A 17,559-nucleotide genomic window follows, 5' to 3' on the forward strand; every position below is an offset into this window, starting at 1 on the left:
GAATACTTTTCCCATATTGTAAAACATAAACAAGTTGGAATCATCGTGAATTACTTAAAATAGCTCAAACATATTTTGAAGCGCTGTAGCTGTCGTGCTTTCTTAAACTCCCTACTGATTGGCAAGCATAGCGGATGCTGACGCTCAAATGAGTCAATCCTGACGCGGAGAAAAAATGTGTGGTTTACGCAGGAGTTGCTTTGTGCGGGAAAATGACTATGGGCTAGTTTGAGACTGTGGCGTGAAATCTCGCATGGTAATTCAATGACCAGAGTCTTCAAAACCAACGTTTTGATTAACATCACCTGACGAGTGGAGAACCCTGCATCAAAATAGACTATACATCTCACTGGGCGTAACGTCTTACCAAAACAGACAGGAGTGAGGCAGCAGATGGAGTAACATTTCCCAGATCACGTGGTGTCAGTTCATGGAGCTGAGACCCGGCGAAAATCACAAGAGCTGGCCACACAGCTGTATTTTAAAGTCCCAAAAGACAAAAAATTTGACACTTTATGCGTTAAATGCTTGCCATTTTTTTTTGTACTTTTCTGGTGATCAACGGTCTGCAGCACTTGGCTTCGTCATAAAAGAAGTTCTCATTGAAACATCTGCGGTTTTGGGTCAATGTGGGCTCAGGTTTGGGCATTACGTGATAAATCAACGGTTCATGCTCGGGGAGCCTGCCAGCTGAAATCTGGTACGTTAAATAATTTTTGGGGCCATCTTTGTCTACAGAAGCTCCCCCCAAGCTGGCATCATTAAGCTGGAATGTGAGTAAAGGCAAGCCTTTGAAAGAAAACAGAAGTGACAGATGGTTTCATGCAGCTTGGGACGCCTAACCTGAATGCTTTGTTTTGAACATGGCGGTTCACGACTGAAGTTGTCTCTCTAGCCTTTCTGTGAATGAATAGGCAACTTTCACGATCGCGTCATTTGACTACAACAACCAGAATTCTCTTTGTTGTTCTTTTTTTATTTAAATTTTGTATTCCCAGTGGGATAAGAATAACAATATCTCTAATTGGCACGAGAGAAGCAAAACCTGAAGGATTCTGGTACTTGTAGTCAAATGGCGTCATCATGTAAATGTCCTATTCCAGTACCTACCGATACAATAGCGCTTTGCACTAATGACGTCGTGAAACTATAGACCCCAATGTGTCTCAGACAAACAAAGTTCAGTCTTAAAGAGTCACAAGGGAAATGAGGCGTAATATTCGCTTCAATCTTTATGGTTTTAATCGACGTCGAACGTGTTCCTGACTATATTTTCGAGAGAGAACCAGAACAATATACAATTGAGCAGCTGAGACGGTGCTTAAACTGTACGGGGTTGAAACTGACGGACAAACGTGACAACCTTTCAAAACGAGTGAGGGGCTGTATAAGGTCGTATAAACAGTGGAAGTGAACACTTGCTTGATCCGAGCATCGATAATGGCACTTGGTCTGCGTCGAAAGTACTAAAAGAGGTTCGAAGTTGGAGGGAAATGGTACCGTAGGGCAAGTTCTATTCCCTATTCTACTCCGTCGACAGATTGAAATGTTGGAAAAGTGGTGATGGGCCTACGCTACTCCAGCTGTTTGCAAGTTGTTGTCTGTTTTGCTCTAAGATCTCTTTGATGAATTTTTCTTTGCGATATACTAAGTAGTATGGGGGCGTCTTAAATATTTATCTTAGACGTGAGTAATTTTCTATCAGGTGCCATTTCCTCGTGAGCGGGGTGGTCTTTTGTGACAAAACTCAGACTTCGGTTACGTGAACATGCAGGCGGCTTTGTTTTCTTCTCCCATTGCACGACCTCTTTTAGTTGGAGAATTTCAGTTCAGAGAGATGCCTTTTAACACTGCTCTCAGGGTATCCTCTATTTCTTAGGCGTATCTCAGTCTTGTGCGTTTTTCAGAACTAGAATGGCAAGAATTTGTTATTCGAAGGGGTAATGCTTTCCCTTTTATGAACCTTTTTGTTACGCCTGCTGGCCGACAGGAAATTCTGCTGTGAGACCTTTTTCTCCAGCCCAGTGACGAGCACAAATATACGTATTCGCTGTGATGTTTTGCACCATAAGGCGATTAGCCAAGGCTTACATTTCTCAATGTCTTAACGATGGTTTTGGCAGCGGTATGCGACTTTCTCTCCCAATTCCTGCAATTCAGTCTTTGAGAGATTCCTACAATTCATGGTCATTTATCTGGATATTGTGAGTCCGATTACAACAATCACCCCAACAACAGTGTTTGGTACTAACCATTCTACTCCCTTTCAGAAACTAACTCCATACACTCACTCATACATTTGTTTTCAGTAGATCAAAATGTTTGTCTGAGTCTACGCGGGGGCTCATGTGACAAAGTCTATTTTTGGTAATAGTGCACAACGCAATTTGGGCAAGTTTCAAAACTCAAATCTTCAATCGATGCTGTATTTTGCTGGTAGGACTGGGTGGCCCGACACTATGAAACGAGAATCGGGGGTCTCCGTTGTCATGGAATGGCAAAATTACCCAGAATTCTTTTTGGGTATGAACGAGGCAACTTGAGAAGCACAACACTGTTCCTCATAAAATGGCTGAAGCGTGGCCAGAGGAAAGGGTAGTGAGAAGAAGATTTCTAGCCAGATACTAAGGAAAAGCCCTGGTGTGTGCTCTTAATTTCTTAACACGTTTTTAGGATGGAAAATTCGCGGCAAAGTAGTGCTTTTTTCGCTGTTGTCGTCGTAGCAAAAAACCACCCTTTCAGTCTTTTCTTGTTAAAGGAACGGTATGTTAATAAGAGAATTATTACCCAGATTTATGTTTGCAGATTACTAAAGGAAAACTCTGCATCTTTATGCAATAAGCGCATTCAAAATTTCCTCATATTACTGTACAGAAGTCTGTTTTTAATGATTCTACTGCTACTGTATATGAAATTTAAGTGAGTTTTCTCTCCGGTCTTCTTCTCATGATGTTTTCGGAAAATTCATTCTGTCCTTCAATAAACCTAGAACAACCAGCTATGGTCTTAATTAACTCTTTTTCTTCCTTGTCAGCTAAGTTGTGGAATGCGCTAACGGGTTTTAAAATGAGAATTTAGGGTCGCATTTTGTGTAGCTGCTTTTCTTTTTAATTAATGTTTCTTTAAATAAATTATTTTATATTGAGTTATGTATCCTTATATGCTATGAATTGTAGCTGTAAATATCATGTCTCGCAGATATTAGCTCTTGCAGTTACTCTGAAATTCGTGATGAAAGAAAGTTTATACGTGTAGGTTACCTTTAGCAGGGCGCGTGTGTACACTTTGTATTCCACGAGTCCAGTGCCGACCACATGAGATAAAATTACTTTCGCCATGAATATTAAAGGCGTTTCACGTCTCTGCGCATGGGCAAACTGTCATGTCAGGCCATTTAATTCCATTGTTATTGAAATAATCGAAAGCACTGATGCAGGAAACGGAAACAATGCCATAGAAGTGGAATTACTCATTCATTTGGAATTACTTTTGTAATCATCTCCTTTGTGTTATGAACCTACTACATGCGAATAGATTACTCGTGCATAGAATAAATTTTCGACTCGTACAATAAATTCGAGATCAAAACTAAATTCGATATTTTCTGTGTAAACCCGCAGTGTCTTCCACCAAATTTGGGCCTTAGTCATTCAGTGTATTTGCTTTAATACTCTGTGTTTAATTAACATCATTTGGTTCAGTAAGAAACCATAAAATTTACAACTGCTAGCGCTAAAGCTTGGACATGCGCAAAACCGTGAAACTGTCCCTTTAAAGGCGCTGTTACACTGTGAAATAATTCGTGCATCTTGTCTCGCAATGGCGTTGCGAGACAAGTTTTACGAATCATTGCCCAATGTAACATACCTTGCAACGGCCAAAAACGTTGCGCGACCAGTTGCAAAAACCGTTGCGGAAAGTAGAATTAAGTTTTACTTTCGGCAAACGGTTGCAACGAATTTTTTAAGCATTGCGTAGTGCAACATCTGTCCTGCAACTTGTGTCGCAACGGTTTGCGGCACCATCCAATGAAAGTGTTTCTTTAACGTCATGTGATCATTGAAACAAGACAAGTTGCATGAAACGTTGCTCAGTGTAACACCCGTAAAACAACTTGTTTCGTAAGGTGAGAAAAGCTTGTAGAAATGGCGTTGCGAGACAAGTTGCACGAAAAATTGCACAGTGTAACAACGCCTTAAGGAGGCTCGAAAGGGTTTTTAGCTGAAGGCGTGCGCGTAAGCCGCACACGCAATTCTAAAAGCTCCTCGCGTCAGCTCACGATTCAAGATGGGTCACCAGAAATAGACAAATACCGCTAAAAACACTCACCTTTCTTCTAATTCCTATACATATGGAATATAAATAGACATCCCCTATTCACGAAAACTACGAAAAATTGTAAACACACGGTTTAATGGTCACTTAAATCCGTTTATGTTGGCCTGTATCTTCATTCGCGCGACCAACTTGAATGAGCGGGCAATGCGTGCGTAAATGCCGATCTTGTAAACCCCTCATTTTTCCTGATTTTGCAAGTCTACTCGTTTATATCTCTGCTTCCGGACGGTGAATTTTTTTGCATGTTAGCTTAGATTGATTTAAAACGCCTGTCTTTTAAATTTAAAACATTTCTGAAGGTGAAAAAAAAATTACAGAGATTTCAAAAAAACCTATTTTTCTGAAAAACTGACCTACAGATTTTGTTGAATTTTAAATATTTTAGAGATTATTTCTAACATTCTCTGGTAACGTTGAATGGGAAGATTTCACCGTTTTTTCAAAAACCACTATATATCTTGATTTTAAAGCACAAAGAAGTGCCTTATATTGTTGCTATGGTAACGTTATTTTGAAGGAAAATGTGATGTGAGAAATCTATAATGGGTACTTAATACCCTTGTCAAATTTTGTCTTGATATGATTACCCTAACTGTATCTAAGGACAGAATATGTTTATTTGTTTGAAAAAGGAAGAAACTATTTTGAGCCTCCTCAGAGCAATCGAAATCTTATGCTGAATTGACAAGGGCGGTCTGGAGCTGTGTGTTGGAGTGGGATCTGTCTCAAATGGTTTAGGGCCTGACACTTCTCTCCCTAACTGCCATACCGGGAGGAAGGGCGGTATCTGAAAGCAGCGAAGGTTCAACTGCGTCCAAAAGGGATCGCACGGGCCAAAATCCCGGGACGACTCGTTTGGTACGACGCTCCAGTGCGATGTCCTGAGGTATTGCATTTTTCTCTCTTGTTCAAAAATTCCCTCAGCACGTGCGTAAATGTTTTGCTTCTCCGATACGTACCATTCGCTTTTGTCACACGACGGCCATATTGTCCCGAGAGACCAAAATGCTTTGTTTTACCACGCCAAGCCTCACCCCCATGGTTTCCACTGTGAGGCTTAGCGTGGTAAAACAAAGGTCTTTTGATCTCCCGGGACAATATGGCCGCCGTGTGACAAGGGCGAATACCAAAAAAAGATGCTTGTTTTTTACAAGGAAGTGACATTTCCGTTGATTCTACAGGCATACCCCTAGTGTAAGGACCGTGCGTGTCTGGTCTTCTCGAGACGGGTGAGAGATGGTTTCATGCACACTGGGATGCCTAACTTGAATGCTTTGTTGTGAACATGGTAGTTCACGAGTGAAGTTGTCTCTCTGGACGAATTCCAGGACCTACCGATACAATTTGGGCACGTTTCCATAGCTAAAATCTTCAATCGACGCTGTATCTTGCTGGTAGGACTGGGTAGCCCGGGGTGAAATGATAATTGGGGACCTTCCCTTATCATGGAATGGCAAAATTGATCAACATAATTCTTTTTCTCGAGAATCTCTATGAATAAAGCAATGGCCAGTCAGGATGTTCTTTTATCGACTACATTATATGTTTCATATGTTTTTTTAAAAATGTATCTTAACTATGGCTATATCATCTACTCTTTCCACATGATAGTTCATTACACCGCCCTTTTGAAGAAAGGGATGTCCTACGTAGTGTGCATTGATCAATCTATACATTGTTAGTATCTACTAAAACAGTGGATAGCGTTGAACACAGGCGCTGATTGGCTCGTCAAACTACGAATATCCTGTGCTATTTACCTCTGAGCAACTCTGGAAAAAATGGCGTCCCGATTTGCATACCTGACAAGTGAAGAAAACATCCAAATTACTTTTTTGTGCTGTATATTATCTCACTGTTTTAGCATACACTAAAACAACTATTCACCTCAGTGTCGGTGGCTAGCGTTGGATATTTACCTCGCCACTTCCCAGCTCGGTAAATATCCACCGCTAGCCACCTCCACTTCGGTGAATAGATGTTAAATATCCATTGTCGTCTCTTTACTAGTTTGCACTTAAAATTTAAGATTGTATTAAGAAAAACTTAATTAAGAGGTCATGCAACAATTTTATTACCTACAGTAGCTTTTAACCTTCTGGAAGTTTCTGGAATCGTGAAAAGAAATCTGAATGTTTGCCTAAGAAAAATGTTTGCAGACCGGGAAGGGGACTTGCATATGAAAGGGATAGGGATGATTATCGTCTTGCTTAGGAGGTGTAAATTTCAGATTTTGGTCTCACTTGGGGTGCTCTTGGCAAAATGCCATCATGGTCTCGTTCAGGGTTGCACGAGAAGAAATTCAAAAACGACTATTTAATGTGTTTTAAATATGGTCTAATTGAGGGGTCACAAAAGCCCAGGCCACGCCCAGATTGGTCTCGTTTAGGAGTTCTATTCAAAATTTCCGACGAGCATATGCATTTGCAAAGTGCCCCCTCCCCGGGGTTTGCAAACTTTAAACTTAAAATGTACACAAATTAAGAGATCACGCAACTTTTACTTCCCACCTTTTTAGCTTCTAGAAGTTCTAAGACATCGCCTGTTTCATTGAGTCATTTTGCATCGGTCTGGTTCCTCCGTGACAAAACATCAGAAAATCAACAGGTAAATCTTTACAGTAAGAAACTTTCCATTTGTTAGGTTCTAGGACCTGGCAAGAGTCCATCACCCAAGAGAAAGATTTACCCAAATTTGCCTAGTCCTCATCAGCATCAGAAAAGTGTCTATTTTTGAACCAAGTTTTGCGGGAAAATGAAAAATAGACCAAATCGGCTAACTCGGTGTTGCGTCCAATTCAAACCCTTTGGAAAGAAAACGTTTTGTTCCAGGAATTTCCATATGATTTAAATGTTAATGCTACATTAAAATTCCAATGCAATACACAAAGATTCTTAACCCCAGGAGATTTGAATTGGGTACAATATTGAGTTGGTCGATTTGGTCTATTGTTCATTTTCCTGACGCTGAATGGGACATTCTTTCGCTTGAGTAATGGAATCTAGGCCCTAGCAATTTTCACATACTATACATACTTTCTATGTATATCAATATGAACAATTAGGTAATTTCCAAACATTTCTACTTTCCCAGGTTATTTTAGCTTATAGACACTTGCCTCCCAAAACGATTAATTTGCTTATTTAGCTTTGGCCAACCTTAAAGGAACACAGAAAATACACATTCCCCGAGACTGTCATTTCATTTTAAATGGAAAGTTGCTATACCAGGCTAAAGAGTATACTTGTCATCTGCTTCATGTAAAATGAACACCCATGAAACATTCCATAAAACTTGGAGTTATTACGAAGTATTTTTAAGAGACAAAATAACACGATGGCTACATCATGATATGTTTAGTCTGACCACGACTGAGGAGGTATCAATGATTGAATTGTTTTCAATAACTCACACAAACAAAGAAAGGAGAGTTACATATCGACGTATCAGAGTCCAAGTGGTTTTCTCACGTTTTGGACATTGTTTCTAAAAAAAAAAGGAAACAAATAGTGGGTTGAAGGGCAATAAAGAATTTAATTCTGATTTGCAAGTAAATAATAATAAAATTATCTTAATTTATGAATCTGTTTGTGTTTAGTTAATAGCAACAATTCCTATTCAGTGGCGTATGTAACTGGCAATCAGCAATCAGTTTCACTCTCAGTCCATCATAACACGGATCAAACAGCTACAGTCTTTGACAAAATTACTTGGCACAGTACACGACTATACAGATCTGAAGCATTCGCGGCTTACTCTCCCCTTACAATGTTGTTTGCGCGCGAGTTTTTGAGCCCTTTTGCCAAAACAACATTGTGGAAGGGCAAGGTATTGCAAAATGTTTCAACAATTTTGTCCGAGGCTGTAGCTATCTGCAGTAAGGCCAAAGTAGCCGATCCGTTGAATGCAGACAAAATTTATTTCAGGTACTAGCCAAAGCAGTTTGAGCAAAAATAACTACACAGGAAACCGATTTTACAACCATTTCTCTGTGAAGAACGTACCTGCTCCTTCCAAACCTTGCTGATTAAAAACATGTACAAAGTATAGTGATTCAGTCATTAAAGTTATATTTAAGTAGCACTTACCATTCTTTTCGTGTTTGAGCTCCCCAAATTCAAAGGTGACATCATCGCCAATTAGCACAAATGGCGCCCAGTATTTTGCGGCGGAATAATTCTTTGACTCCCGAAAACATTTCATAGCACAGTGAAGAGATGAACTTGCACTTTTTCCATCTAACAAGTGCTGATAGAAACTTCTCATGAACAATAAAGTTACTTCGTCATCGATTGCCCAGAGTGACGCCAGAACAGACCGAGCACCAGCACACAGGAAAGCCCTGGCTATTCCCACAACACCCTCGGGTTTTACCTTTCCGCGGCCAGTATGACAGCAACTTAGCACAACCAGTCTTGCTTGAAGACGATTTTCATGAACATCCTTCAACGTTAACATGTAATCTTCCTTCTCAGGGATAACGGATGTGCGTTCGGGATTTGGGGCCAAAACAATTTCTCCAAATTCGTCATCTCCATGTGCAGCAATGTGGATTAAAGCAACTGACGTCATTCTTTTCAGCACCTCAGCTTTGGTTGCATTTTTTCTTGTAAGAGGCACGGTCTGCAGAAGTTGTCCGATCATATCCACCTCGTTTCTCGCACACGGCAGCTGTCCATACATGGGTTTACCAGTGCGGTTAGTGACTTCCTTCAAGTATGGATCGCCCACAAGCAGCGCATCATTCTTCATTTGGAAGTCGTCAGGTGCACTAGCGATCAGTTTTAAAGTGGTCAGTGATGGAATTACACGGACTCTGACAGAGTCACTCAGTGCAGCAAGAGGAGCCAACCATAATGGTCCATCAGGAACAAGGACTAAGTCATTACCCTGGAGCAAGTCTGCGATAGGACTGATTAAGACATCATACAACAGCTGCAAAGGGTTCAGAGGGAAGTCCAAAGACTCAATGGTTCCTTCAACAGCTCTCATATCAAATGAATGATTCTCACATCGTAGAACGGTCCGTGCACTGATCTTTTTAAGAAAACTTTCTATCAGTGAGTGAACAGTTCCATTTTTGATTTCCTTTTGTCTAAAATTTATCCCGATATCTTCTCTTAGCAACCAGATGCTGATCGAGTTCCCTTTAAGTGCTGTGAAAACAGTTTGTGAAGGCAGATCTTTCATTACAAAAGATATTGTTTCCTTTATCGTAACTGCCGAAGGTTTCTCGTCAATGCCGCAGTGCATCTTCAAAATGTCTGCCAAAGCCTGGGCTCGTCCTAGCTCAGCAGCATACAAAGCCTCCTTAACCTCTCCATTTTTCAAGAGTGCTGTCCACAGAGCGGTGTACGCAAACTGATTTTGTTCGCGAAAGCTTATTTTCCATGCATCCTCTGACTGAAGATGCCTTGTTTCATCAAAATGATTTATGCTTTGACGATAGTATTTGAGAGCTTTGCCCAAGGAGTCTGAACATTCATGAACACGACCCATCTGATAACATGCGATTCCCTGCCCTATGGGGTCTTCTGTTTTCATGGAAATTTCAAGCTGTTGTTCGCTAAAGCGAAGCGCTTCTTGAAGTTCGCCCATATTGTAATAAGCGTTGCCGAGATTGCCACTGGCACTTCCTTCTCCGGCCCTGTCCCCTATTTCCTTTGCAATTCCAAGATGCTGCATATGGTACTCTATGGCTTGCTTACACATGCCAAGACCGAGGTAGTGGTTGCCAAGATTGCAATAGGCTTTTCCTTCTCCGGCCCTGTCCCCTACTTCTTTTGCAATACTAAGATGTCGATTATGGTACTCTATGGCTTGCTTAAATATGCCAAGACTGGCATAAGCATTGCCGAGATTGCCATAGGCATTTCCTTCTCCAGCCCTGTCACATACTTCCTTCGCAATACAAAGACGTTGATTGTGGTACTGTATGGCTTGCCAAAACATGCCAAGACTGTGATAAGCATTGCCGAGATTGCCATAGGCCTTACCTTCTCCGGCCCTGTCCCATACTTCCTTCGCAATACTAAGACGCTGATTGTGGTACTCTATGGCTTGCTTAAAAATGCCAAGACTGTGATAAGCGTTGCCGAGATTGCCATAGGCATTTCCTTCTCCGGCCCTGTCCCCTACTTCTTTCACAATACTGAGATGTTCATTGTGGTAGTCTATGGCTTGCTTAAAATTGCCAAGGCTGTGATAAGCATTGCCGAGATTCCCATAGCCTCTTCCTTCTCCGGCCCTGTCCCCTACTTCTTTTGCAATACTAAGATGCTGATTGTGGTACTCTATAGCTCGCTTAAAATTGCCAAGGCTTTCATAATCGTTGCCGAGACTGCCATAGGCTCTTCCTTCTCCTGCCCTGTCCCTTAGATCTCTCGCAATACTAAGATGCTGATTGTGGAACTCTATGGCTTGCATAAAATTACCAAGATTGCAATAAGCATTGCCAAGATTGGCATAAGCTCTTCCCTCTCCGGCCCTTTCCCCTAGTTCTTTCACAATACTAAGATGTAGCTGGTGGTATTCTATGGCTTGCTTACAGTAGCCAAGTCTGTGGTAAGCGTTACCGAGATTGCAATAGGCTCTTCCTTCTGCGGCCCTGTCCCCTACTTCTTTTGCAATACTAAGATCTAGTTCGTGGCACTCTATGGCTTGCATAAACTTGCCAAGACTGTGATAAGCATTGCCAAGATTACCATGGGCTTTTCCTTCTCCGGCCCTGTCCCCTACTTCTTTTGTAATACTAAGATCTAGTTCGTGGCACTCTATGGCTTCCTTAAACTTGCCAAGACTGTGATAAGCCTTGCCGAGATTGCAATGGGCTCTTCCTTCTCCGGCCCTGTCCTCTACTTCTTTTGCAATACTAAGATGTTGACTGTGGTACTCTATGGCTTGGTTAAAATGTCCAAGACTGTCATAAGCGTTGCCGAGATTGCCATAGGCTCTTCCTTCTCCGGCCCTGTCTGCTACTTCTTTCGCAATAATAAGATCTTGATTGTGGTACTCTATAGCTTGTTTAAACTTGCCAAGACTGTAATAAGCGTTGCCGAGAACGCCATAGGTTCTTCCTTCTCTCACCCTGTCTCCTACTTCTTTCACAATACTAAGAAGTTGATTGTGGTACTCTATGGCTTGCTCAAACTTACGAAATCTGTGATATGCGTTGCCTAGCTTGCCATTGGCACTTCCTTCTCCGGCTCTGTCCCCTACTTCTTTTGCAATACTAAGATGTTGACTGTGGTACTTTATGGCTTGGTCAAAATTTCCAAGACTGTCATAAGCGTTGCCAAGATTGCCATAGGCTGTTCCTTCTCCAGCCCTGTCTCCTATTTCTTTAGCAATACTAAGATGTTGATTGTGGCACTCTATGGCTTGCTCAAACTTGCCAAGTCTATAATACGCATTGCCTAGCTTGCCATTGGCACTTCCTTCTCCGGCCCTGTCCCTTACTTCTTTTGCAATACTAAGATGTTGACTGTGATACTCTCTGGCTTGGTCAAACTTACCAAGTCTGTGATACACGTTCCCTAGCTTGCCATTGGCACTTCCTTCTCCGGCCCTGTCCCCTACTTCTTTTGCAATACTAAGATGGTCATTGTGGTACAATAAGGCTTGGTGAAAACATCCAAGACTGTCATAAGCGTTGCCGAGATTGCAATAGGCTTTTCCTTCTGTGACCCTGTCCCCTAGTTCTCTCGCAATACTAACCTGTTGATTGTGGTACTCTACGGCTTGCCTAAACTTACCAAGGCTATGATAAGCAATGCCGAGATTTCCATGGGCCATTCCTTCTCTGGCCCTGTCCCTTAATTCTTTTGCAATAATAAGATCTTGGTTGTGGCAATTTATCGCTTTGTTAAAATTGCCAAGTCTGTGATAAGTGTTCCCGAGATTACCATTGGCTGTTCCTTCTCCAGCCCTGTCCTGTACCTCTTTCGCAATACTAAGATGTTGACTGTGGCACTCTATGGCTTGGTTAAAATTGCCAATGCTGTCATAAGCGTTACCGAGGTTGCCATAGGCTCTTCCTTGTCCATCCCTGTCCCCTACTTCTTTTACAATACTAAGATGTTGCTTGTGGTATTCTATGGCTTGCTCACAATTGCCAAGGCTGCCACAAGCGTTGCCGAGATTGCAATAGGCACTTCCTTCTGCGGCCCTGTCCCCTACTTCTTTTGCAATATCAAGATGTTGATTGTGGTACTCTACGGCTTGCTTAAACTTGCCAAGACTGTGATAAGCATTGCCGAGATTACCATGGGCTCTTCCTTCTTCAGCCCTGTCCCCTGCTTTTTTTGCAATACTAAGATCTTGACTGTGGTACGCTATGGCTTGCTCAAATTTTCCAAGGCTATGTGAAGCATTGCCAAGATTGCGATAGGCTCTTCCTTCTGCGGTCCTGTCCTCTACTTCTTTTGCAATACTAAGATCTTGACTGTGGTACGCTATGGCTTGCTTAAAATTGCCAAGGCTGTGATAAGAATTGCCGAGATTGCTATAGGCTCTTCCTTTTCCAGCGCTGAAACCTATTTCCTCAAAAATGGCTAATGCTTCTGAGTATTTTCTTATGGCCTGTTTAAAGTCCACTACATCTTGATAGTAGTTGCCCAAACTGAAACAAGCCATACCCTCCTGTAGTCTGTTTCCCCCCTTTCTTGCAACGCTAAGCTCTTGCATATGCCGCTCTAAAGCATCCAACTTTCTATCCACCATTCTTGATAACCGGGAAGATTTTCTCCGAAATCTGGGGTGCACCTAGAACATAAATGAACGGAAGAAAAAAGGTCCATGCCCTGACTACACCATGCTAAAGCAGCAGCGCAAGATTAATTGAATAGTGAAGGAATAACTATTTTAAGCCAGTTTTTTTAAAATTGCCTTTCATGATCAGGGTTTTTCAAAGGAACGATTTTAGCTTACGGAGACTGTCCTTACAGAAAAAAATAGGAATAGAGCCTGTAATGTAATAAAGTAGTTGGGTATTTAACGGACTAAAAGCGTTTTATACAATAATAATCGAGGAACATTAAAAATATAAATTAGATTATGTTATGAGGAAAAAACAGCCTATAGAATAATGATTGCATTTCATTTTCATTTTCATATGCTTCTCTGGCAGGAATTTTGCTGCCGGTATGTAGCTGACACCAAAAGGACAGGATGTGACATCATTATGAGTGTAATATTCCATTTTCTGTGATTGGCGTCAAACTCATAATTTTTTATTTATTTCATTAGTTTATTTTATTTTATTTTATTTTATTTATTTCATTAGTTTATTTTCAAGGAGGCAGTGTGGCCCAGTGGTTAGGGCGCTTGCCTTGAGATCCGGAGATCCCGGGTTCAAGACCCGCTCTGACCACTCCCTGAATTTGTTCCTGGTAGTCCCTGGTGCAACTTCCCTGCTGCACTTGTAAATAGCCAACTGGTTTGCCTCCAGCCAGTTGGGATTCTTAACAGTTGTTGTTGTTGTGTTCTGTTGTTTCGTTGATTGTTTCATTGGCCCTGAAAAGCCTCTATGGGGAGCGGTCAATTAAGTATGTATTTGTATTTGTATTTGTATGTTCCATTCTGACATAATTTTGAAATCTTGAGATAAGATTTCCAGCAGAAAGACTACTTGAAATAAGACTTATTCAAGAGACGTAAATCAATCCAATATCAGACCTGGAAATTCAATCACCTGTGTCCCCCCATTGTTTTTTTTTGCCAAGGACTTTGAATGAGCTAATTGAATTGCTAACACGTTTCCATTGGGAAAGGCTGACTAATTTGGCTGTTTTTATTTTAGAGATGCATAATCCAGCCATCCAAATTATGCCTCTCTCTCACGCAGGCATTATTCTTTTGTTTGCATTCAGCCTGACTGTAACGTTTAACAATACTTTAAACTTCACTTTATGCACAAATTCGCACTGTAACATCCACTTGCAACTAAAGATGACAGACGGTCTATTGAAACGTATTGCAGAATCAAAGTTGTTTTCATTTCTGTATGAACATTGTAGATGTTCGTTTCTGAGTGAGGCTTAAGAACTAAGCCGTACAGCTTTTTTCCTAAGCTTCCTGGATGTTTCTTCGTATTTTTCGCTGTTTTGTTTTTTTAACAGGTATGCAATGCGTACATGTGGGTAGCCACTTAAACATTGTACTACCAATGGAGTATTTAAGTGCGTTGTTGTTGTCATTCCAGTTCTAACCATTCACTAATCTGCATGCGCAAATTGAAGGAAAATCCATGGCAATGGTTTATAATCATGGTAAATAGAATGCACCTCAACATTCCTAATTTAGCGTCAAATTTTCTTTCAAAATTAATGCTATCATGAGTATGAGAGGCCGTATGCAGTAATTATTTACATAAAACAATTTTGAGGACCATGAATTAAGTCTAAAAAGTCACACATTACCAGTCTGATATCACTATTGTATAACAGTCTGCAAACCAGTAGATTTCAAACGGCAAATACAAGTAGATGTGTTTAATTACATTAATTTCATATTTAAATAAACCAATTATTTAAGTACAATTTCAGGAATATGCATGAAGTTGTCAGAGGTTTTATAATTAAAGATAACCATAATCAAATTTAATTGTCATTAATAAAAAAGGTTTGCTTATTTGCTCATTTTCCAAACTGAATAGTAATTTTCACAATTTTGTTCATGATTTAAATAACATAAGAACCTAGCAGCAATTATAACTAGTTTATTTGGTGACATGAACCGCCATGAATGACATCGTTGAACAAGCATATGTAAATAAACTAAACTCATGTCAAAAATAGATTTAATGATCCAATAGTTTAATCAGCTATTTCCAATGAAAAAAAGCAATTGCCTCACAAGTATTTCCTCAAACACATACTTGTAAATCTTGTTCTTAGCAACTTTCATTTCAACCCTGCTTAGCATGTTGCAAAAAAAATCAGTATCCATGATGCCATCAAAGTGGGACTGTGTCTGCTATTTCCTGCCCAGCCATGAACCCTCAGTGGATGCTTTTGTTTCAGTTTTTGCTTTGTTGGCTTTGTCTACCTTCCTGTAACAAATGTGCTGATACTACACAAGGGAAATGAAAGACTCGCCGCTGAAAATGACGTCGTCAAAAGTATCGCCACTCTCCATGATGCGCTGAGTGTACTCCAATCTCTTCACTTTGTTGGGATCGTGTATCAGCTGACAGTAAGCAGTTCCCTGTAGAGTCCAGCCTTGTTGCTTGTGAGATTTTTGTACTGTGGAGGAACTCACTGCAATGCCACACTTCGCCAGCATCTTCTGGATCTGAGTGCTCGTCATCTCATCATTGCTTCGCATTTGCTGATCTATAAAAGCATTTGCTTCTTCAGATAGCTTGGTGGGTCTTCCAGAACGTGGTAGATTTGCGCGCTACGGAGCCGGTGAGTCGAAGCTTTTTAATAATTCGCGTGACTCTGGCAAACCTGATGAGTAAGCCTTCTTTCAACAATTTAAATATCTTTTGGCATGATGACCACAACAGAGTTTCAACAGGAACGGTTGTGTATAATGCATGCTAGCACTATTAAACACAAGGGGTTGCTATGGTGATACAAAAACAAGGTCGCGCGGAGTTTGAAGTATACAGCTATTTGGAGAAAGGTTGTCGGAAAAAGTGCACGCGACAATCCTGAAAGGTATTGTGGGTGATTTTAAGTGCACTGTTTTTCAAAGAAATTTAAAAGAATCGCACGGGAGGCCACTGATATATGTTTGCGAGTGCTGAAGGAAAGTAAGAAAAGTAGGTTCGACTGCTACAGTCGTTAGAAACAGTGTATTAATCATATCCCATATTATCTTTCGGGATTGTCGCGTGCACTTTATTCTTGACAAACTTTCTCGAAATAGCTGTATCCAGGTGAGTCTAAGGTAAACAGACATGTGGTTGTCGTAAAGCTTACACATTGTGAACTGACAGCAGGAAAGAATGATTGCTGTATATTTGGCAAATTATCGTTCAGAAATGCATGGGAATGTCCGAGCAGAGCAAATAAAGAGCGAAATTTCGCTTAAAGGGAACCTCCACTAAAACAACAAAATAACTTTAAACTACAGAGCATAATGTTTATAATTGGAATTGCTCAATCTTTTTCTAATGAAAGCGTTTGTATTCGAGAAAAATAAATTCTAAAAACGCTTATTTTGGCTTTTAAATTTCCCGGGCGCCGCCATCTTGAATAATTGTGACGTAACTTGGTTGCCCTATTGTTCTGATACAAAGAGCGATTGTTCTGGAACAATAGGGCAACCAAGTTACGTCACAATTATTCAAGATGGCGGCGCCCGGGAAATTTGAAATCCAAAATAAGCGTTTTTGGAATTTATTTTTCTCGAATACAAACGCTTTCATTGGAAAAAGATTGAGAAATTCCAACTGTAAACATTATGTTCTGTGGTTTAAAGTTATTTTGTTGTTTTAGTGGAGGTTCCCTTTAAATGTTCGAAGTCGTTTATCGACCAGATCAAATTTCCGCTCGAAAATTCTGAGTCAATTTTTGTTTCGAGGGAATTGTCGATTGTCTATTCGCGTGGTTGGAAACAATAGGTGTCGTAAATTATTGTGAATTTTCATATTTAATTCGCTCCCATCGAACATTCCATATGTTTTGGTCGAAGAGCCAAGAATTCAGCAAAATATGTTTGCATTACTTTTGCACAATACTGTATCCATGGCGCACACCGCCTCAGCCTGATCTGTGAGACTGTTTGGCTTAAAAGACAAGTAGAGTTGAGTGTCATCGGCGAAGCAGTGGGCGTCAGGTAGATGCACTTGTATTATCTCGAAGAGCTTTGAGACGTAAACCATAAAAAGAAGCGGACCCAGACAGCTGCATTGTGGAACACCAAAGCTCAAATTGAAGCTATCTGATTTAACCCCATCGAACAAAATATGTTGGCTACGCCCTAACAAGTGTGATAAAAACCACTCTTGAGCCTTTCCATGTAAACTGAAGCTTGTGTTCAAGCGTCTCACTAAAATTCCATCATCCACTGTGCTGTAATTGATCACTATCATGTTTCATGAGAGAACAAACAAGGTCAAATTGTGTACAAAAGTGCTTTTTCGAAAACTTTCATTGAAAGATAACTTACACAACACAAGAAAAACAACAGAGAAAATCGCTGGAGGTATTCTAGCATTTGCGGAATATAAACGCATGATCGGATTGATTTATTTGTTGAAGATACTGATCT

At 40.6% G+C, this 17,559-nt stretch overlaps 1 protein-coding gene across 4 annotated transcripts in view; it reads right to left on the reverse strand.

The window, feature by feature from the left end:
- Positions 1 to 5,859: 5,859 nt before the first annotated feature.
- The window catches only part of LOC138043820 (tetratricopeptide repeat protein 28-like), a 42,816-nt gene continuing 31,116 nt past the window's right edge, over positions 5,860 to 17,559 (reverse strand). For 3 of the 4 annotated variants that reach the window (XM_068890290.1, XM_068890292.1, XM_068890291.1), the window contains exons 5-6: positions 8,427 to 13,101; positions 5,860 to 7,824 (exon numbers count right to left, since the gene is read on the reverse strand). In XM_068890290.1, the coding sequence (XP_068746391.1) occupies positions 7,805 to 7,824; positions 8,427 to 13,059 (4,653 nt within the window). In that variant the 5' untranslated portion in view covers positions 13,060 to 13,101 and the 3' untranslated portion in view covers positions 5,860 to 7,804. The remainder of the gene's footprint in view (positions 7,825 to 8,426; positions 13,102 to 17,559) is intronic. The other variant, XR_011131345.1, reaches the window with a different exon arrangement.

Source organism: Montipora capricornis, chromosome 3 (genome assembly GCF_036669925.1).
Source record: "Montipora capricornis isolate CH-2021 chromosome 3, ASM3666992v2, whole genome shotgun sequence".
NCBI classification, from domain to species: Eukaryota; Metazoa; Cnidaria; class Anthozoa; order Scleractinia; family Acroporidae; genus Montipora; species Montipora capricornis.